Here is a 22229-nt window from a genome sequence, read left to right on the forward strand (position 1 = left end):
AAAAACGGGGAGGGGAGGAGTATTCAGCTTTTTAAAAACACTCTTTTTTGCTCAAAACACAAAATATTATGGAAAACTTTTGTCACTATCCAAATTTTTTTTGCACATCTTTAATTTTGTCAGAGTCCTATGTTACACGGAGCATAAATTACGATATTAAAAAAGATAAGGTTTGTGTATACAAAAGCATGCTTCTTTTACAAAAGCAATGTAGACAAAAATGTCAGCATTTATTAGTAGCTACCGCATAGAGAGAGGTCTTTGAGATCAATATTTCTTTCTCTAATCTTTTCCATCCATGTGTAGAATTTTTCCATCCATGCAGAGAATAATTTTTTTCTATGCACCGAGGCATGTGCGAATGTGCACCACCAGTAGAAACAAAAAACCTAGCTGCGGGTGCTCTACTAATCAGCTGGGTGGCATTTGAATCTCTCCTTAGTGGCCACACAAGTGCACAGCTTCTAGGGAACATCAGTTGAGATACCAGCTTTCTCCAATAAAGAGAATAGGAAGTTGTGCTAACTTTATGTTACGTGATAACAAAAAGATGAGTTTCTAATATGGCATTGGTAGAGTTACCCAGTGAATTGTGAAATAGCCTTCTCAGGGAATAATCTACGTGCTGTTTTGTACCTAAAGCCTCTGGAATTGCTAGTGTGAGGGTCAAAATCTGCGCTCAAATAAACTGATACAAATTGGAAGTAATTCCATTGAGTCAGTCTTATTACTCTTGAGTTACACCAGTGTAAACGAGAGCAGTGCTTGACCCACAGACCTTTGGGTGAAAGGGATTATCTTGGGGTAGTCATTGTGGGTATTTTCATTTTCACAACTGCATTAAAAAGGCAATAGATCTGCCTCAGATCCAACAGGGATGCAGGACAAAGCTTCAGTTATCTGTATTTCCCCCCCATTAAGAAGCACTCGTGAGCAAATATTGTGCTACTGTCAGACAGATAAAGAAGTTCTGTGCCTATTCTAGCATTTCTGTGTGGCTGTCCCCAGTGAACATTTTCGACTAACTGCCTCCAGCTAGTGCCAAAAAGGGAGAGAACCATATCAGTCACATTTCCTTCTGACTGCCTGTGTGAACAGTATTTGCAAGCGTAATGCTCATGCTCTGAGGCATAAGCTGATCACCAGCTGGGCCCAGGAAGAAATTTTCTATTTGCTTTCTAATGTTATGCACGTATCATTTTCTCGGAAACATCTGGCAAACACCGTTGCTTCACGAGATGAACCGCTGGTCTGTTCTGGAAGGGAAACTCCCGTGTAATTTTCAGAGAGGTTAAAAATTAGATATGGTTTGCCAGTTCGCTTAGAATAATTTTAATGGCTCCCAGTTTTCATACACCAGAGCCAAAGTTATACCTGGAATGAGGTTTTACTCCTCTTCTGATCGAACACTTTTTTGATGTAATGGCGTGTTATGAGAGAGCTCGGGAACTGAATGACAAGGAGCCAACTCCAAAGATATACTGGCAGGAATGAAAGGGAGCAGGGAGATACTTTTCAGATCAAAGGGCGGGATTAAATGTTACGAAAGTGATACAATCTTGAGACCCTCATAAGAATTCAATGGGTACTGCCAAGGGAAGGAGGCTGACACAAAGAATCACAATGCTATAGTATTCTTTTTTGGAAGTTCTGAACCCCGTGTTGCTACTTACAATGAGATTCCAAAGAGGCTGCAGGGGGAGATATTCTCAAAAGGAATCATGCACGCTCTATGTATGATATCTGCTCATTTACCTTTGCAAAATATCGGCTGACGTATGGAAGTCTATTGTCTGCATCACTTTATTGAACTTTATAGTCATAGGTAATCCCAACACAATATGTGCAGGAGAGGGTCTCTGGGAGGAGTCTTGGAGAACCTTAGATAAAAGGTGGTTTCCAATAACATCTGGTTCCAGAGTGATACCAGAATGTAAGGAAATCCACTGTTCTCACTGACACCTACCCTTCCCCACAATCTCTGCTCAGAACCCCTCTCCTGGAGTGTGTCTCTGACAGCTATTGCTCTGAGACCAGGCAATTCAAAAGGGCCCAGGGCTCCCAGATGCTGTTGCTGCTACTGTGGGAGAGGCCGGAGCTCCGGGCCGTTTAAATCACTGCTGGAGTCCCAACTGGTGCATTCCAGGCGGCGTGAAGAGCTATCTGAGGGTGGTGCAGCATGGCCCGGGCGGCTCTGAATGCTGGCTGCCCCAGCCCCGCCCCTTCTGCCTGAGGCCCCGCCCCTTCCAGGAGTGCAGAGAGACAGCCCCCACCGCTTTGCCCAGGGGCCCAGCGATTCCGTCGGCCTCCCTGTTTCTTGGCTCAAGGTGTCTTATGCACCACACTGGCCCAGGGAACAGCCGTCTTCCAGGCAATCTGCATTCTCGAGCCAGGAGCACCTGCTCTTGTGGCCCAGACCTGGAACGCGACACGTTGCTGTGACCTTCTTGTTTGCCAGGGACAGGCCAGCTAGCACTGCACAGTCATGTGGAGTTTTCATTTTCTAAAAGCGAGGGGGGAGGAGAAAACCTCAGGGCAGCGTGATGCAGCCCTTGCGACATGCTTGTAATTCGCTTCCCAGGCCAGGCAAGTGACTGTAATGTGCTGCCTTTGAACATCTTTACCCCAGTTCATGCCATTAAGGTTAACGATGACTCCTGTGAGACTGGAGCTCAGTTGGGCCTAGGAGTGTGTGTGTGCAGTGAGGGACACAAGAGTAGCTTCCCTCTGTTTCTCACGCCCAGGAGACACGGTCTGGCCCGCCAGATGGAGATTCCTTTTGACAGTGTGCCGGCGGAGCAATGGTGCATCTCGCTCTGCATCTCTCACGGGGCTGGACACTGGGCTTGTCATTCGTGCAATATCCAGCAGGACAAACTGTCCTTAACTCCTCAGTCAGCTTTCAACAGTCAGACCTAGAAAAACCTTCACGTACCTTTCCTTTTGCCTTCTCTGGTGGTGATTTCCCTGCCTTCTCCTTCTCTCCTGATTTCTCTGCTCTTCTGACATAGAGCATCTTTCTTCTGCCTTTCCTGGAGCACTCCTGGCTCTACTTCCCACAGATTCATGGGAAAATCCCAGTCTTCTTCCTGCTCTCCCAGCTTTGTGCTGCCAACACGAGCCCAAAAAGAAATGAAACAGTACTAGGGTTAGAAAGGTTCGGGTACTCCCGCCACCTTCAGCATCAGCAAGGAGTAATAGGACTCCCCAGTGCCTTTTGAAAATAAAACAGAGCCATTGCTCAGTGCAGCAACACCTGCATGTCTTGAGAAATCTCAGCCTATGTTAAGTGCCAATCAAATCTAAGGCATGAAATGCAAGCATTACCTAAATAACCATTAATGTGCTCATTCCAGCATAGGCTAAACGGCTGGCGATCCAATTGTCTGAATGAATTAATCCTGCAGTCTTGGATCTTCTCAAGACATTGAGGACTTGTCGTCATTCATCTGCCTGCAGACAGAACTCCTTCCTTAACAATCCTTATTGCTCTGGTCAGTCTTCTCTCCACATTCTTAGGGAAAGAACACCAAGTAGGTTGTAAAGAACTCTTTGAGTTCTAACCACATCTCTCTGACTGACCTTGGGCAAATCCAAGAGCCTTCCTGCTTTACTGCCTCTTCTATCAAAGGAAGGTGATAATACCTAGGACACAGATGAACTGGGAGGATGAATTAAAACCAGTGACACACGATGCCTAAGTGCCAAAGATGATAATGACTTAAAGCATCCAGGGCTGGAGGATACTTCTGGCACATCCTTAACATCAGGGGAGGAGCTCAGAAAAAGATACTTGTTTGGGAAATAAGTGTCCTTAGCCCAAGCCATCCCCAAGATCCCCAGTGCACCTTACAGCTTTATGGATCAGCATGATGCTGGAGCAGGTACACAGAAGGACATAAACTGAAGTTCTTAGTGAGGCTAAACTCTCACAGAAGTCGGGGAGAATCGTGGCTGAATAAGAAGTGACCCAAGTAACGATTGTGGAATCGGGCTTGTGTTCACAAGAGTGAAAGGAGAATGTTCCAGCCTTTCCTTGGTCTGCTCTCGCAGACGTGCAAAGTCCTTCCAGATCTGCTCTTCTTACAGGTTCTGATGCTTTCTTCCCTTTAGAGGAATTCTATGCAATGTCTTTATTAGATTGCTCCAACAGTAGCTGCTCCCCACTTTGGTTTCGGGTGGTTCCCACACCCACCACAGCTCCTTGTTGGGGTCAGATGCTTGAATAAGTACACTAGAACTGCCAGGCCAGGTCCTAAACAAGTACACCGATACCCTCTGACCGTGCCCTTGGAGAAGGAGGTATCTTTATGATGATGCGCCATGCCGAGCCATCTGAAGACTCCCAGTATGTCACTGATGTATCACACTTCCTAACTCCTCCGTGCTTCTTTTGCTGATATTTCAGTAGGGGACTCCATTGATGATGCTTTGCTGTTCAAGTCAGTTCCATACCGGACACATCCGGGGGGTACTGTGCTTCCAGTGAAAAGGGCTTTGAAACAAAGGTTCCTGTAGTAAGCAGTGCTCCCATGATTCTCTTTGTGAGCATGCAGGTCTTTAACTCAGCCTCCAGGGAGCAGGATTCAATAGGCCTATATCTGCCCTGGAATTCCCACCAGATGGCTACAGTGCTCTCCTCCACGCCCCTTCTTCCCCTCCCACCCGGAGCCGCAGGGCATCACGACAGTGCGGATCTGTCTGTCAGGGCGCAGGAATCTGCTGTTCACTCTCAGAGGCTGCCACTCTTACAGCCACTCAATGCCAATGGACAAAGAGGTCAGTGCTCTGTAACAGCATCTTCTCTCAGACCTGACACGCTCACTACAGGTACCGCATTGCTGCGTGAGGTATCAGATGAAAGCTTAGAGCACAGTGCTCATGTTAAGTGGAAAAAGAGGCATGCATGGTTGGTCTGCAGGGAGTTACGTGAACCTACTAAAATACGTTTGAAACTGCGGGATCAGGAAGAGTTGACAAATAGCTTTTTTCCAGACAGGAGCTAAGAATCATAGAATCACAGAGCTGGAAGAAAAATGCAGGACTATGTAGCACTTTAAAGACTAACAAGATGGTTTATTAGATGATGAGCTTTCATGGGCCAGACCCACTTCCTCAGATCAAACAGTGGAAGAAAATAGTCACAACCATATATACCAAAGGATACAATTTAAAAAAATGAACACATATGAAAAGGACAAATCACATTTCAGAACAGGAGGGGGATGCGGGGGGGGGGGGGGGGGGGGCGAGGAAGGAAGGTAAGTGTCTGTGAGTTAATGATATTAGAGGAGGGGAAAGTTAGATGTCTGTGAGCTAATGGTATTAGAGGTGATAACTGGGGAAGCTATCTTGGTAATGGGTAAGGTAGTTGGGGTCTTTGTTTAATCCCCCCGGAGAGTGTCGAATTTTAACATGAATGACAGTTCAGAGGATTCCCTTTCAAGTGCAGATGTAAAAGGTCTTTGTAGCAGAATGCAGGTGGTTAAGTCGTTGAGACAGTGTCCTTTCTGGTTGAAATGGCAAGAAATAGTTTTTTCTTTGTGATCTTGTCTGAGCTGGAAGAGACCTCAGGAGGTCATCAAGTCCAGCCCCTGCCCAAGGCAGGACCAATCCCAGCTAAATCAACCCAGCCAGGGCTTTGTCAAGCCGAGACTTAAACACCTCTAGGGATGGAGACTCCACTACTTCCCTAGGTAACTCATTCCAGCGCTTCATCACCCTCCTATTGAAATAGTTTTTCCTAATATCCAACCTGGACCTCTCCCACCTCTGCCATCAGTCACTACTGAGAACAGCCTTTCTCCATCCTCTTTGGAACCGCTCTTCAGGAAGGTGAAGGCTGCTATCAAATCCCCCATTACTCCTCTCTTCTGCAGATTAAACCCAAATCCCTCAGTCTCTCCTCATAGGTCATGCACTCCAGCCCCCTAATCATTTTGGTCGCCCTCCGCTGAACCCTCTCCAATGCATCCACATCCTTTTTGTAGTGTGTGTGTGTGTGTGTGTGTGTGTGTGGCATAACTAGACACAATATTCCAGATGTGGCCTCACCAGAGCCGAATAAAGGGGAATAATCACTTCTCTGGATCTGCTGACAACGATCCTCCTAATGCACCCTAATATGCCATTAGCCTTCTTGGCTACAAGGTCACACTGTTGACTCATCTCCAGCTTCTCATCCTCTGTAATCCCCAGGTCCTTTTCTGCAGAACTGCTACTTAGCCATTCAGTCCCCAGCCTGTAACAACACTTGGGATTCTTCCGTCCCAAGTGCAGGATTCTACACTTGTCCTTGTTGAACCTCGTCAGATTTCTTGTGGCCCAATCCTCTAATTTGTCCAGGTCACTCTGGACCCTATCTCTGCCCTCCAGCGAATCTACCTCTCCCCCTAGCTTAGTGTCATCTGCGAACTTGCTGAGGCTGCAATCCATCCCCTCATCCGGGTCATTAATAAAGATATCGAACAAAACCGGTCCTAGAATAGATCCTTGGGGCTCCACTAGAAACCGACCCCCAAACTAACATTGAGCCATTGATCACTGCCCATTGGGCCCGACAGTCTAGCCAGCTTTCTATCCATCTTAGGCTATGTCTTCACTCGCGGCTTCTTGTGGCAGAAATATGCAAATAAGGATAAGCATGGAATATCACCGAGCCTCATTTGCATACCTAATGAGCCACCATTTTTGCAGAAGAGGCTCTTGCGCCAGAAGGAGTTGTCTACACTGCCCCTTCTTGTGCAAGAAAACCCCCCTTGTGCAATGTCGTTACGCCTCTCTTACCCTTCACTGAGGAACCCAAAGGACAGCACTTTTTGTAGTCAATGCGGACCCTGGCCATGTGGGCTAGTGAGGCTGGAAGGCTTTAGGTGAGGAATTGCTTGGACAAGGATTTCAGCCTGTTAGAATAAAGTCGAGACTCTAGGGAACACATTATCCCTCTTGATTTACAGGTAACCTTTCCTTATTATCCTTGCTCATTCTCTCTTCAGCCTTAATATTCATGGCCCCGTGTTTTATTATCGGCCTCGCTCCAGTTTCAAGGAGCCTGGCTCCAGTGACCCCCCAGGTAACATGCCTGCAGGGCTGTTTCCCCATCCATGCCTGGCTCCTGCCTCTACGCAGCCCCCTACCACAAATCCAGCCCGTGCCAAGCTGAGCCTGTTGGGCTGGCAGGATGGGCAGGGCATGGTGAGCTCCTCAACCCATCAGGCTCTTTGTCCCCGAAGCACAGAACCCAGCATCCCAAGAGGATTTCCAAGGGGAAGCAGCCACCTGCCGCAGGGCCAGATCGCCTGGTGACTCCTGGGAGCCACATGCTGGAAATGAGGCCGGGTGCCCAAGCAGCTCTGGGGAGGGCCAGGCGGCAGCCAGCGTGGGCCGGGGCTGGACTGACCCGCGTTCCCACCTGCCAGGGTGCGGGGCAGTGTGAAATGCCGCCCGGAGAGTCTGGAGTCTGCCAGGCCAGTGCCTGGGCTGGTGTCTCTGCTGAGGCTCGGATCAGACCGGCCGCCCACCCTGCCTGAACTAGGCCCCGCTCATGTGGTAATTTCTGTGAGTGTCTGGTGGTAGGAGCTGGATGCGAGAGGGGGATGCCGCTGGCAGAGGGGCTCAGGAGCTGGTGTGTGTCTGTCGCTAGCCTGCTCAGAGAAGGCCAGAAATGGAGAGCTGAAATCAGTGCTTGTCTAGGGCCAGAGGCTGTTGTTTTCAAGGAGCTGGGCTACAGTAGACATCAGGCAAAATGGCTAAGGCAGGAAGTAGTGAGATGCCCTGGGGGAGCGACCGAGGCATGACTTATATCGGCCACACACGGGGGGAAGGCGAGTGGTGGAAATCAGCCGGAGGCGGAGGAAAAAGAGAAGGAGCCCTAGGTTCTAAAGTTCCTCCCAAGAAAGTCCTCTTAGGTCTGGACACCTCCAGCCCCCCAAACAACACAGAAGGATCCTGGCCATCTGATCTAAAAAGAAGAGTTTTCACTACATAGAGAGAGCTCATGCATGGAGGAGACAGAAGCCTGGGAGACGTCAGGAGGGGATCAGCTTCTTACGAATGAGTGCATGCTAGCTGTGGGGTTGCCCCTGGATTTGACGTTTGTCCTGCAGAGCATAAGGCCATGAGAGAGAGAGACAGAGAGAGCGAAGGTAGAAACAAAGACAGAAGTTGGAATAGACATGGGTGCAAGGCAACGTTCCTTCTTATTTTTTCCATTCAGGTGCGGGATAAATTTTGTTACGTGCTCCTAGACATGTGCAGATGTGCAGCACCGATGGAAAAATCTGCTCTGGGCAACTGTGGATGCTCTGCTAATTAGCTGCGTGGCATTTGAATATCTCCTGGGCAGCTGCCCAAGTGCACAGCTTAGAAGGAAAAAACACTGGCATTGGCAGCGAGTTATATGGGCCTGTGGAGCCCTGACACCAGGAATATTCCTGGCCCTGGGCTGGCACCATAAAAACTCGCCGTTCCCTGCCTCCAGTGTCCTCTGGCCCTGTCGGCAGTGCACCAGGGTTAGTGAGGCCCGTACAGCTCCACCCCTTACCCCTCCTGTACCCAAATTCCCTCCCAGAGCCTGCAACCCTTCCCCCACCCAAACTCCCTCTCAGAGCCTTAGGCAGGTGGGAGGGGGGAGTTTAAGTGGGGCAGGAGTGTGAGCTCTGGGCACCACCAAAATTCTTCCACTGGTGCAGGGGAGGAGAACAGAAGGAAAGGCAGGGAGGGAGGGAGAAAAAGGAAACTGAAGAAGGTGGGACAGAGATGGCAGAAAGTAACTAGGACAGAGTGAAGCAAGAGGCCTGCAGGAGCTGCAGGACGAGGGAAAGGAGGGGAAGTGAGAAAGGGAAGTAGTTTCCGGAGAGGAGAGTGAAGAGGGGAGAGGAAGTAGGCGGGAAGCCAGGAAGGAGACGGAGTACAGACAGGAAGAGAGGAATGTCTGCTACTTGGATCCGACGCTTTTCTCCATTTATTTACACATCACAAGCCACTGATTGTGAGAGCTGTGCAGAGACCTTCTGGTTCCAGCTGCTGACCCAGCTCCATGGCTGCTCCAGGCTGCTCTCTGGGGCAGGGTTGAAGCTGAGGTCTTTCTCACACACCAATCACGAGAAAGCCTTTCCTTTCACCAGACATCATGCGCTGTTCCTCACGTCCCCTGGCAAGGCTTCTGTTTGTGGAGAGTGACCCCTGTGTCAGCACTAAGGACGTCAAAAAGCAGAGGGAGAATCAAGACCCAGGAAGCGAGGCAGGAAACACATCGCAAAGCTCTTTATAGTCACTGTAAAAAGCTTCCCAGGGTAGCTACTAACCAGCTATGGCGCATGTAAGAATGAACACTACAGGAACCAGCTACATACAAAGAGCCTTCTGGCACCAGGATCTGCTGTTCTTTCCCCTCCACGCTTCATTCTCTACTAGCCCCTACTGAGAAACTCCCCAATCAGCTCCTGACTTCCCACCTCCCCAGGAAAGACACTGGAGAGAGCACAAGCTGGGTGCCAGCTTCATGTCTCCTGCTGTTTGGGGTCAGCCAGGGAGAGGAACATAAGAACAGCCGTACTGGGTCAGACCAAAGGTCCATCTAGCCCAGTATCCTGTCTGCCGACAGTGGCCAGCACCAAGTGCCCCAGAGAGGGTGGACTGAAGACAATGATCAAGCGATTTGTCTCCTGCCATCCCTCTCCAGCCTCTGACAAACAGAGGCCAAGGACACCATTTTATCCCCGGGCTAATAGCCTTTTATGGACCTAACCTCCATGAAATTATCTAGTTTCTCTTTAAACTCTATTATAGTCCTAGCCTTCACAGCCTCCTCTGGCAAGGAGTTCCACAGGTTGACTACATGCAGTGTGAAGAAGAACTTTCTTTTATTAGTTTTAACCTGCTACCCATTAATTTCATTTGGTGTCCTCTAGTTCTTCTATTTAGGGAACTAATAAATAACTTTTCTTTATCGGTCCTCTTTATCAAGGAGCGGTCCATGATGTAAGTGAAAGCAGCACAGGTAGCAGCTCTACCTCAAGCAGCTATACCAACCACCTTCTTATATAAGGCCCCTAAGCAGCTCCCCCTCCCCCGGTAACAATTATTTACACTGGGATTATTAATAAACAAAAGTGATTTTAGTAAGTGAAACCCAGAGGCACCAAGACCACTGACAAGGGAGGGTGAAGTCTACTCTACAGCTTTAGTTGAGAGGCAGCTGGCTTTTAGCTCATGTGGTAGAGGCACATGGCTTGAGCCCCATTGGCCTCAGGTTCAATCCCAGCTGCTGCTAACTCGGGTCTGTGGGCTGTATAAAAGGTAGGATTTAAGGGTCCTAAGAGGTAGCAGATAGAACAAAGTAACTGAGCAAACTTAACACACAACTAAGCTTACTACACTAAAGAAACTAGTTACATATAGTATCACAACCTAAAAATTTTTCTAATGATCTTCTTCACAGGCCAGACAGCCTTCCTTAATAGATGCAGTATATTGCAACCTTTCCAGCGGCACCCTGCATGAAGTATCGTGCATGAAGTATATTCCAGTTAATTCATATCCATAAGCATATTTCCATAAAGACTATGGCACGCCCCATCACATTTCCCTTTCTCTGGGCAGTAACGAGACTAAAAAAGGACACTACAGAGAGTTGATGTGATACACCTGCGTCCCCTTTCTATCCATAATCTCACATGAGCTATTTAAAAGGGGGCACGTCCACCCCCGCCCTCAGAAAACCGTTCCCAGCTGCTTTCGAGGAGCAGATGCGAGGTTACAGGAAGACATAAGGCATGTCGATGAGGGGAGAGGGTGTTGACAGAACCATTGTATCTTGGGGGTTATGGTGGCCAGCTGGCTAGTTTTTAACTAGTCTGGCCAGTTTCTGTACTGCCTTGCCAGGGAAAAGATTTATTGTGCTGAGGGATTTTTTTTTTTTTTTGCTTGGGACCAACGTTCGCTGTAAGCTGTGCACACGTGTGGCCGGTGATTTTGTAATTACCACTCATGCCACATGGCTGGGAGAGTGGTGACAGACACCTGGGGGTGGGCCGAACCCTCAACCTGCTGAAACCGCACCGATTCCTCTCAGCACCGGGCATTGGGAAAGGCACAGAACTGAAGAGTAGCCAGACTGGGTCAGACCAATGGTCCGGCTAGCCCAGTATCCTGTCTTCTGCCAGTGGCTGGGGCCAAACACAAGTTGGTAGCGTTGCCAGCTGTCCGGTTTTGAACCGGACAGTCCAATATTTGAGCTTCCTGTTCAGGAAACAATTTGAGAAAATATAAACGAGAAACTAGAAATGTCCGGTATTTTCTACATAAGCTGTAATGTAGATTGTGATGTAACGTCAAGTGTGTCCTGTATTTTTGTTGAAACCATCTGGCAACCCTACAAGTTGGCACCAAAAGACCCAAGACCCGAGTCCCATCAGAAGTGGGGTGGTTGAGACTGGGGTTCCTGTGAGGCGACAGCAGGAGGGCTCCCTTACAAGGGGGGAAGGGTTCTGCATTTCACAGATGGCACCTCTAGTTGTCTCCTGGACTCTGGCTAGGGGAGGGAGGCTGAGGGCAGGTCTCTCTTTTCCCTCGGAGGGAGGAAGAGCGGGAGGCAGCAGATTCTGTCACTTTCCCTCGCTGCCCACGGGAAGAGGGGAGGATCCGGCTGGGATCTGATCTTTCTGGGAGGGAAAAGAATAAGAGAGAGCACTTCCAGCTTGCACAATCCATCTCTTGTCTGGCGCTGACTGATGGTAAAGCCGTCCCATCCATAGGACAGTCGGGAGACCCTGCATTTTGGGAGGCCCTGTGGCCGCTGCCCCAACCGTCCTGTGGGTGGAACCCAGAGCGGCTTGGAGGATTATCTGGGGGGGCCAGATGAGGGGCAGCAGTAATAGTCGTTCTCCCTGCCCGTCCCCACTCATCACGGTGATGGGAGCCAGAGTGATCCAGCCTCCCACTCCATTCCACCGTCCTCTCCCAGCCCACTGTGCGCCGCTTTTCACCACCACAGGAAACAACGGGTGAACAGTGGGCTATAAAGGAAGGAGGCTTCACCTGGCCTGAACTTGCTTCCTTTCTTCCATAAATCCAATGCTTCCCCCTTGCAGACGGGGTGGCTGCATTCCGCGCCTTCCTGAAGACAGAGTTCAGCGAGGAGAATCTGGAGTTCTGGCTGGCCTGCGAGGAGTTCAAAAAGACCCGGTCGGCAACCAAACTGGCATCCAAGGCGCACAGGATCTTTGAAGAATTCGTTGATGTGCAAGCTCCTCGAGAGGTTAGTGAGCACACGCACCCTCCACCAGTCTCAAAATGGATGCCTCATGCGGTCCCCAAAACTCCGTCAACAACACTCCCAGCAACTGCGCTAATTTGTTGGCTCTCCCAGAGTGAGGGGGGTATGTGCCAATGTAGCTCCTACAACTCTCGGAATCTGCAAGATTCCTTCCCACTCCACCCTTTTCTTCTCCCCCTGGCAGCTGCTGGCCCCTTGCCCCTCCCCACATGGTGTTGGGGGACATGTGACCCTTCATCTGCTCCCAGCGGTACAGGGGAAGAGGGTGGAGGGAAAGGGGGAGCCTGTGTCAGAATGCAACCCAAACGCAGCACTAGGACTCTTCGAGGTTATGTGTATGTTTGGTTAGTGGCGACAGTTTCTGGCCTACAAGGAGACTATACATTGGTTGCTAAGACAACCCTGGAAGTGAGCTGAAGTCCTACTGGGAACAGTAAGATTGCCTAGAAGGAGATCCCAGGGGCAAGAGACTCTCAAATCCTTTGGCTCAAACTCAAGCAGAGGTTGTACCAAATACCGGCCCAACTGAAGTCAATGGCTGTCTTTTTGATTATGTCAATTGGAGTGGGAGGAGATCCAGAATCCTGTGGCACTGAATTTATTCCAGGCAGGATTAGATACACAGGTTTAGGTTAGATTAGGAGGGGTAGTGTCCTTCGATATTGCAAGGGTTTGGCCTGCGATTCCACAGACATGAACGTGGTGTATCCAAACTTGAAATGGCCAACCAGCGTAATGCACAGCCAGCTAGTGTTGTAATCTTCTGAGGGGAGGCACACAGAAAGGTGCCCTTTCTCGACTGCATTATATTTGGGTACCACAAATGCCTCCCTAGCCAAAAAAGTAGTAATAGCAGTAACTCTGCCACAGGAATGGCCTTGTAGCCAATCCATCTCATGACAGCCACAGTTAAGATAGGTCATTTGCCAGGGCAAAATCTGAGAAAATTCAGGGCGTTGTTCCAGCAAAAATTCTAAAGTCATAAGCTTAAAGTCATCACTAGTCTGGAGCATTTGGGCAGCCACCCAAGAGAGAGTCAAATGCTGCCCAGCTGATCAACAGAGCGCCCACAGCCACCAGCATGTGTTTCTATTGGTGGTGCACCTGTACACATGCCTTGGTGCATATAACAAAACTTATTCTGCACAGGAATGGAAAAAATTAGAACCCTGGCTGTCATGCGAAATTATTATACAAGTCAAACAGTTTATTGTAAAATAAAAATAACAAAGGTATTAAGATTTTACTAATGGTTGAAACCACTAAAATTCATAACATTGATAGGAACCTTGATCAGTGTTAGCATAGCTGGAGTGACAGAGGTCTGGTTTTTAGAGGTAGCAAGCACTCATAGCTGATATTGAAATTAATATGGATTGACGTGCTTAACTTAAGTACGCTAAATTAGAAAATACGGGCCATGACTTATTATTAATCCCTTCCTCCCCTGTCCCCAAAGATTATGTTTTTGTGTTGCTAGTCAAGGCTGCGACATACATACACTTTTAACTACATAAACCAGAGTTACTCTATGAATCCTTCTTGCTGTCTTTTCCCCTAGGTGAACATAGACTTCCAGACACGGGAGGTGACAAGAAATAACGTGCAGGAGCCCTCACTGTCTTGCTTTGACCAGGCCCAAGGGAAGGTGCACAGCCTCATGGAGAAAGACTCTTACCCCAGGTTCCTGAGATCCAAAATTTACACAGACCTACTGACCCAAACCCAGAGGAGGCTCAGCTAGAGCAGGGATGGGACCATCACAAACCATACGCTTCCCATGGCAGCCAAACCCATTTCCAAATGTGAAACTTCATTGGTGTTAAAAACGCAGTGGGAAAGGGGGAAGGGCGAGAGAAAGGGGGAGCCTGTGTCAGGATGCGACCCAAACGCAGCACTAGGACTCTTTGAGTTTGTGGGTCTGTTTGGTTAGTGGTGGCACCTTGCAGTTTCTGGCCTTCTCAGGGTCAGAAATATGTCCTCTGTGGGGCACGGAGTCATCTATCGAGAAGGCAGGTTTCCCAAAATTTACCACACTGGTTAGTTGGTAAATAATGCCAATATGAACTTCCAGCCTTTCAGACCTTTCCCGACCCTCACCTATCCCGCACATTTGGAGGGGACACTAAGAGCAGTCCTAAAACGAGTGTAACCGAGCACAATCCACAGCACTGCTGTCACTTGTGGGGGCCTGGGTGGCTGGAACTCCACGCTAACAACCAGGGGGTGGCTAACACCACAGGCCGTGAGCGATCTCCCAGGATAGAACTGATCAACCGAGTCAGCTCCTTCTTCCATTTTTGTTGCTCACATTGTGATGTCAGCCATGACTCTACTGCACCCCCTTCCTACCATAAAGTCCTTTTCTTTCGGGAAGGGAAGCTGAGTGTTATTTTCACGTTGTCAAGGAGCCAACATTTCCTCCCCAGGAGGCCAGACCAAAAGCCCATACTAGAAAAGGTTCCAGATGCAAATTATGATCATTAAGATGTATCGATTGATTTGTACTGTGCTAGCAGGGAGCAGGGGCGCTGTGCTAGGCTCCGTACCAAAACCACAACCAAAAGATGCTTCTTATCCCTGAAGAGCTGTGTGGTCTTGGGAGGCAGCATGTGGTATTCCTTCCTGCTCACAAGGGAGGAGAACGCAAGACAGCCTGTTATACGAGAATGCACGTTTCATGCATTGCAGGATCGGGCATGACAGGGAGAGGTAAAAGCAAAGGGATTTGTGTGCAACGTAGCACACCGCACACAACACTTCAAAATAGCTTCGGTCCTGGCCTCGTGCAGCAGCTGATAACACTGATACTAAAGTTATTTTTATGTATTGTCCATGGACTGCTTTTATTTATCGATTGCTAACTGTGTGTTCGGTGCTGTACAAATATGGAGACACGGCCCTTACTCCAGAAAGAGATAAGACAGTGGAAACATGTTGTGCACGGACTGAGAGTCCAGTATCCAAGACACCTATTTTCTGCTGTATTTTCCATATTTTTGTTGCATAGCTTAAGAAATGATTTATGTATAGACATCAGCTGTGTCGCACAACCACCAAGCTGTGCATAAATACATTTATAATAGGCTTCAATTTCTGTGTTTAGGGTGCTCCATGGGTTTGCTACCCCAGCAGGATTGGAGCAAAAATGTGATGCAACACAGAGAAAATAGGAAGGACTGGCGTCCAAGGCGCCACACAGCAAAATAGGACAAAGCTGAGTAGGTCTTAAAAGGCATTGCACATCCATGCATTAGGGTAGGACAGAGCTTTCAGGCTCTGTTTTGAGGCGATGCTATGCAGGAGGAGTGTCTGTTCTGTAGCCATCAAGAGGTTACTCTCATTGGGAGGGTGGGTTTTGTTAGGGCAGCACTGTTATTTTCTAAAATAAACGTCTTCCCAGTCCTAACTTGAGAACGTGAACACTGGATGCAATTGATGCCTGGGCTAAACAGGAAGGTGAGATGGGAGAGAGCTGATGCATGGTTCGGTGCAGCGTGGCGTGGCTTTGCTGAACAGGAGTTCACTGGTAGGCCATTATGTTGGTCAGTAGCCAAAGTTTCACGTTGTGGTGATCCCTTAAGCTCCAGAGACTGGGTATTTGTGGTTCAGGATCCCAGTCAGAGTGGGGTGTCTGGTGGTCTCATTTCAGAGACATGTGCAGCTGGTCAGAGTTCTCTGGCACCAGAGGCGAGTAGCAACCTAGACAAAAAGGTTTTCGAAGGGAAGGTTTCAGCATCTGACAGGACTGTTATTCTAAAACGGTGCTTCTCGACTTTTCATTCTTCGGACCACTGTCTAAGAGAGAGGTCCTTTCCTGGGTCAATTTTCATTCTCTTAGGGGGACTATCAGAAAGAGCATAGAGCCTTCTGATCTGAGAACCATAGTTTAAAGACGGTCTTCGCAAGGGAATTGTGAAATAAATGGCAGGGACTAGAGCACAGGATCACAGGCGTGTGAGGGTGGAAAACTGAGTCTGCACCCAAATGCAGGTCCCAGGGTGCAGCTTCTCCATCTATTTTCTTATCTATCATGAATGCCTTTGGCCTATACATTTAGTCAGCCTAACGAATGAGACTGGAGAGAGAACTCTCTTGGGAACCTTGTGCAATCAAAGACTGATGAAATTATTCTTTGATCTTTCTTGGGCTATATTTGTGTCCTGTTACACAAGTAAGCCACGCGTGGGTCCCCGCTGTGCTGCAGATGTAAGATAAAAGCGCAAGAGGGAGATCACTAAGATGCTAGGGGAAATGTACTTGCATCACGCCACAGGGTTCGTGGCACATTCTGAGTGCGTCTTCTGTGCAGTTGGAGGCAGGCGCGCGCCCGGACACACCTCCTAAAGAATTGGGAAGAATTCCTCTTCCTATGACACTTCAATGGCGGCACCCTCACGTAGGGCCATGCTCTGTCTTCAGATGTGAGGAGCGCCTGTTGAGTTGAGTCAAAGTCCCTGGGAGCAGAACGCACAGAACTGGCTCCTTAATGAGGAAGAGTCTAAATGGCTTCTTGCCTGAATGTGCACTGGCGCATGAAACCAATGAAGCTGCAGCTTTTGGAATGGTGTGATAGGTGTGATAGGACAGGCATGGCTACATGGTAGGTTTCAGGGACTGGTTGCAGGGTCCTAGCTGTTTCCTATGACACTATGCTCTGGGAAAGAACGCAGCCAGTGAGGACACTGAACATGCTGAGGCTGTGAAGACGGGGGAGGAGGAGCTATGTATATTTTCCTTCTTTTATATGAACCCCCGTATTGTGGTTGTGACTGAAAAGGGTGCATATGTGCACAACTCTGACTGTCCTTTCCTCTAAGTGGAGAACAAAGACCAGTAGGATTGTAAGTGACCACGAGAGGTCATCTAGTCCAGCATGAAGGGTAGAATGAACTATTATCGAGACCATCCCTGACAAGTGTTTGTCTAATTTGTTCTTAAAAGCCTCCATGAATACAGGCTATGAACCTATAGAGAGCATTCCAAAGCTCCACTGCCCTTTCTCCATCCAAAATAAATAATGGCTGAGCTCACAAGCCCACACAAGCCAGGAAATTCAGAGCCCAAGCTGCCCCTCCAGCCTGTAGTCTCCTTACTGCACCAAACTACTGGGCTGTCTCTAGATTGGCATGATTTTCCTGAAATGCTTTTAACGGAAAAGTTTTCCGTTAAAAGCTTTTTCGGAACAGAGTGTCTAGATTGGCGCGGACCCTTTTCCGCAAAAGCACTTTTTGCGGAAAAGCGTCCGTGTCAATCTAGACGTGCTTTTCCGCAAAAAAGCCCTGTTTTAGCCATCGGGGCTTTTTTGCGCAAAACAGTACTGTGCTGTCTACACTGGCCCTCTTGCGCAAATGATTTGCACAAGAGGGCTTTTGCCCAAACGGGAGCAACATAGTATTTCCGCAAGAAGCACTGATTTCTTACAGTAGATCGTCAGTGTTCTTGTGGAAATTCAAGAGGCCAGTGTAGACAGCTGGCAAGTTTTTCTGCAAAAGCAGCTGATTTTGCAGAAAAACTTGCCAGTCTAGACACAGCCCAGGGATAGTTTAGCAGAAGACATCTTCAAAATGCCTGCCATTACTTCCCAGCCCTTTAGGAGCAGCGAGATCAGCCTACTATTGGAGCACGGTGAGAATATTCCATTGCACAGGCTGAGTTACCCAGTAGGCAAAAACCCAGTGAGGTGAGAGGTCCTGCCTGATGGGAACGAAGGACAAGTACAGCTCGACAGGCAAAGGCGGGATGGGATGGGAAGAAGAAGGGAGGTTTCTCCCACCAGCTAACGGGGGCGATGGCCCGTTGCTGAATGATTGTACTTGATGGAAGCTGTAGAACCCCCTCCTTTGCTTCTACCTTTCCATTCATTACAGATGACTGGGGTCTGGCTATGGAATATTTGACACTCTCCTGCAGATTTTGGAACAGACTGGGCAGCTGGCCACCCCATGCTAACAAATCTGCAGGACTTCCTGATGGATGCTCAGTGAGGTTCTCCCCAACATTGCTGGTTTGCTATTCATGGCAATTAAGGCTGAATAGGGCGGAAGAGAGGTTGGCTAGACGGTGGGGCTGTGAAAAGTCTAATGAGGCATTCTATCGCCACTGAAAGGGGGGGAACAATTTACCAACTTCTCCTGAAGGACCCGTATTAGCTTTTGCCCCCAAGTGTGACCTCAGTCAGCCCTGTGTGGGAGCATCTACCAGCCAATACCTCTGGAATCCATTAGTGAATCGAGCCCTGAATTCTTTGAAAAACGAACCAAAGCATTTTGAAGTAGCCGACATCTCTCAGCAAACCCCCTACTCCTGCACGTTCTTGATTTGGCGTATTGCTTTGAGTAGGGAATGTATGTAATAGGTAACGTGGATTTTGTTGGTACAGCCAATAGATTTAGGACCAGTTTTTTTCCTAACCCATCATGTTCAGTCCTCGTCAGCTAATGTCAGAGAGGGTCCCCTGTGAGATGAATCCAGCACAAGGGAAATCCTTCATCTGCAATCATCAGTTATTTTTCAGACCGTTTTTGTGCTCGCTCGGAAAACAGCCTAATGATTTAAAGTCTTTTTTTAAACAAGACATTAGCATCAGCTGTTGTCTTTTATGCCAAATGGCAGCCAGAATTAAATTAAAATAGACGAGTTATGTAATCCCCTCCTGTAAAATCAGGAGCTCATAAAAAATGGTGATTTCGTCTCAGCCATTGCAAGATCTAAACCAGTCTATAGAGATGAATCCTTAATGTAAATACCCTGCCTTTTACGTCAACCCTTATTGATGTTAAAGGAGCATCAACAACTTAATCACACTTCTCTCTGCAAATTTTTCACCCATTATTGTAACAAGTCAGGCTGCTATAATTGAAAGGGGAGGGAGAAAAATCGTTTCTTTCTACCTTTGCCTTTGATAGCACTTTGTGGAAGATCCCATTTGCTCTTGCCCCTGAACAGCTTATCAATTTGTGGGGATCTCTGACAACAAGAGGGAAGATCAAATACTTTCAAAAACAGGAAAACGCCATTTTCAAGTTATCAAATTTCACAGTGTGCCACAGAAGCAGGGGTAGAAGCAGAAACTGCTTTTATCCTTTCCCCTTTAGGAACCAAATTTGAAGTTCTCTATGTCCCTTTAAATGTCAACATTCATGCACTGCTGGGTCCATGCCTTCCATACTGGGAAGTATGAAGGATCAGTCTTGATTATTTTGGGGTACACTACCGCCTCTAAGGCAGTACCGCTGTGCTATGGGAGGAAGCAGCTACACTACCGTGCTACATCAACAGAAGGGGGTTTTCCATCAGTGTAGTTAATCCACCTCTTTGAGAAGCAGGTGGCTAGTTAGGGTGAGAGAAGACTCCTTCCTTTTACTGCATCTAGAAAGCGGGTTAGGTTGCTCTAATTATGCCATTCTGTGTGCAAAATTTTTCACAGCCGTAAGCCACAGAGCTCGAATGACCTAAGTTTTAATGTAGGCCAGCCGTGAGTATTGAAGGAATGTATGTGTGAGTGCGTGCATGTATGAGCAAATGTGTATGTGCTTTATGCACAAATTATTTAATATTTCCCATTATACAATCTTTACTGTGATTTAGGCTGTAACTGTTAGAATAGGGATAATACGTAAGGGGAATAAAATGAGCTGTTAGCGTTTCTCTGCAGCATCTGTAAAAGTGGCTAGTAATGGGAGACGTGAAGCTCATTTATCCGGAACAGCACATATATCAAACTGAACTGGATGTTCATAGATACAGAAACCACAGGGAAATGTTTACAGCATACAGAGCAATATCAAAACACACCTCAGCCTGGTCCCTGAATATCTCTCATGTGTCAGTGCCTCTCTGTTTCCTGTCTCCTAGCCCTCTCTCTTGTAACTATAAACTTACCCTAACATTCCCTACATACCACTTGCTTCTCATTTATCTCTGCACTTCCGTTCTGTAGCCTCACAAAGTTGTCCCGGCGGGCCCCTTGTCCATGGATATCTTTCCCCTCTTCCCAGCAACCTCTCAACCATCATTGCCTACCTGTTATTTCATGCTTCTCATTTCTCCTCGCATACTGGGCCCTGCCTGCTTGTCTCTTCTTGTCACATACCTGTCTCATTTTCCCCAGAAACCCGTCTGGTATCTTTTCATATCCCTCCAGCATCCCTCTGAGTGTCACTGCAGACAGTGCTATCGCCTGTCTTTACACACCAACTGCCTGTCACTTCGTACTTGTCACCCATCCCTTACTATGGGGCACGTTTTCCCGTCTGATAGCTACATTCCGTTTCTCCTCTGATGCCGGAGCCTTCCGTTCACCTAGTGTCTTGGTGCAGCTCTCAGCCTGGCATGAAAGTCAAAGATCATAGAACTGAACCCAAGGTACGTTTGCAGCTGCTTCGGAAATTATTTTTTTTCTACATCAGCTGGGCTTTCTGAGGACTGTTGCTTGCTCCTCATTTTGTGCCCCTTTTCTCCATCTCTAAAGCGCCCCACACCAGGTTTGCTAGTGGAGCGTGGCAAAGCGAGGAGCAGGACTGGTGCTGCCATTAGCTGCTTTGTTGGGATTATTGCTGTGCTTCCTGTTAAACTTCCCAATCTCAACAGGCTAGTGTTTCTATACAGGTGGGTGTCTTATATTTGTTCAGCCAACGTGGGTTAGCTTTGCGCTGCACCTCCCCTCGGCTTTATTAAAAAGCTGTACCTCTGACTCAAGGCTGAGTAATAAACTCAGCGGAAGCTCCGGGATGTGTATGTGGAAGGGAACTGCGAAGCTGAGAGTCCAGTCACCAAAAAATGAACCATTTGTGCAGAAAGGCACGTGAGGTCAGACAGGGGATATGACGCTCTGCTGGGAGAATCCCCAGCGCAAGATGTTGTGGAGGACTTGGCTCTGATGTCAGTCTCTTGTCCCCAGTCCCTGCTTCACATTTCCAGTCCTTTCCCATCTGGTTTGAAGTCCAGCTGGCCAGTTTACACACAGAAGGACTGTGGTCCAATTCCCAGCTTATTTTCCTCCTGGGAATTCACAGTACAGTTTGCTAAGCTAGAGTGTTACTGGCTGAATGGGCAGTTCTCGTATCTGTATATATCCCTCTACTCTTCACCCTTCCACGCGGCAGGGCTCACATGCTGAATCTAGACCAGGATCAGCTCTGTTTTCACATGCTGTAGAGTGCAGAGCCAACCACATTGCATAGGAGGAGTATCTGCATATTCCTCTGCCAGTGTCTGCACCCTTCAGTTAAAAAAGGATGCGGAGAAGGACACGGCCATAACAAGGGCAAGGCAAGCAGGGTGCTCACTCCAGGCGCATCATAATCAGGGGAGCAAAAACGCAATAAGTGAAAATAATCTATACTATTATAAAAGGAGAGGTGCCCATCACGCCGTCTGTCACAGAAAACATTTGAGGATAGACTGGAAGACTTGAGAAATTTCTAGAAAATGCCAGAATGAGTGAGAAAACTCCAGAACTTTGTAGAAAGACGTTCTGACAGGCCAGGCCTTTGTCCCGCCCCTTCCAGCAGGCCGGGGCGGCTGCAGTGCTGAGGGGAGCTCCTGTCACACGGGTGAGTGTGGAGGCGGGATTAGCCCTGAGGGCAGTGGGCCGGCTCAGCCCCTCTACCAGCCGGGTGGGAGAGGCGGGAGTGAAGCCAGGAGGTGGGAGTGAGGCCACGAGAGCCTGGCGCTGCCCCTGGTGAAAGCAGGCGGCCTGGGGAGCGAAGGGCTGCGGAGACGTTGTGCCAGGAGCGAGTGTGGTCCGGGTGCATCACTAGGAGCCATGTGCCCTCGGCCCCTCCTCATCTGCTCTCACCTACTGGAAGGGGTGGTAAAAAGGCCTGTTGTGTCAGATGGGAAGGCAACGGGGCTATTTCCCCAGGGCCTGGCAATTCTAAAGGGCCCGGGGTTGGCAGCTGCTGCTAGTGAGCTATAAAAGTAAAGAGCGCGACGCATGCTAACCTAA

The 22229-nt window shown here is 48.5% G+C and overlaps 1 protein-coding gene and 1 long non-coding RNA gene across 2 annotated transcripts in view; one reads left to right on the forward strand and one right to left on the reverse strand.

The window, feature by feature from the left end:
* RGS8 (regulator of G protein signaling 8) overlaps nt 1–16170 on the forward strand; it is a 32392-nt gene extending 16222 nt beyond the window's left edge. Inside the window, exons 5-6 of the mRNA XM_006126926.5 lie at nt 12093–12259; nt 13839–16170. Of these exons, the coding sequence (XP_006126988.1) occupies nt 12093–12259; nt 13839–14021 (350 nt within the window). The 3' untranslated portion in view covers nt 14022–16170. The remainder of the gene's footprint in view (nt 1–12092; nt 12260–13838) is intronic.
* The window catches only part of LOC112546395 (uncharacterized), a 48230-nt gene continuing 34628 nt past the window's right edge, over nt 8628–22229 (reverse strand). The window contains exon 3 of the long non-coding RNA XR_012906034.2: nt 8628–9194. This is a non-coding gene — a long non-coding RNA (uncharacterized LOC112546395). The remainder of the gene's footprint in view (nt 9195–22229) is intronic.

This window comes from Pelodiscus sinensis, chromosome 9 (assembly GCF_052426305.1).
Source record: "Pelodiscus sinensis isolate ZL-2025 chromosome 9, ASM5242630v1, whole genome shotgun sequence".
NCBI lineage: Eukaryota > Metazoa > Chordata > Testudines > Trionychidae > Pelodiscus > Pelodiscus sinensis.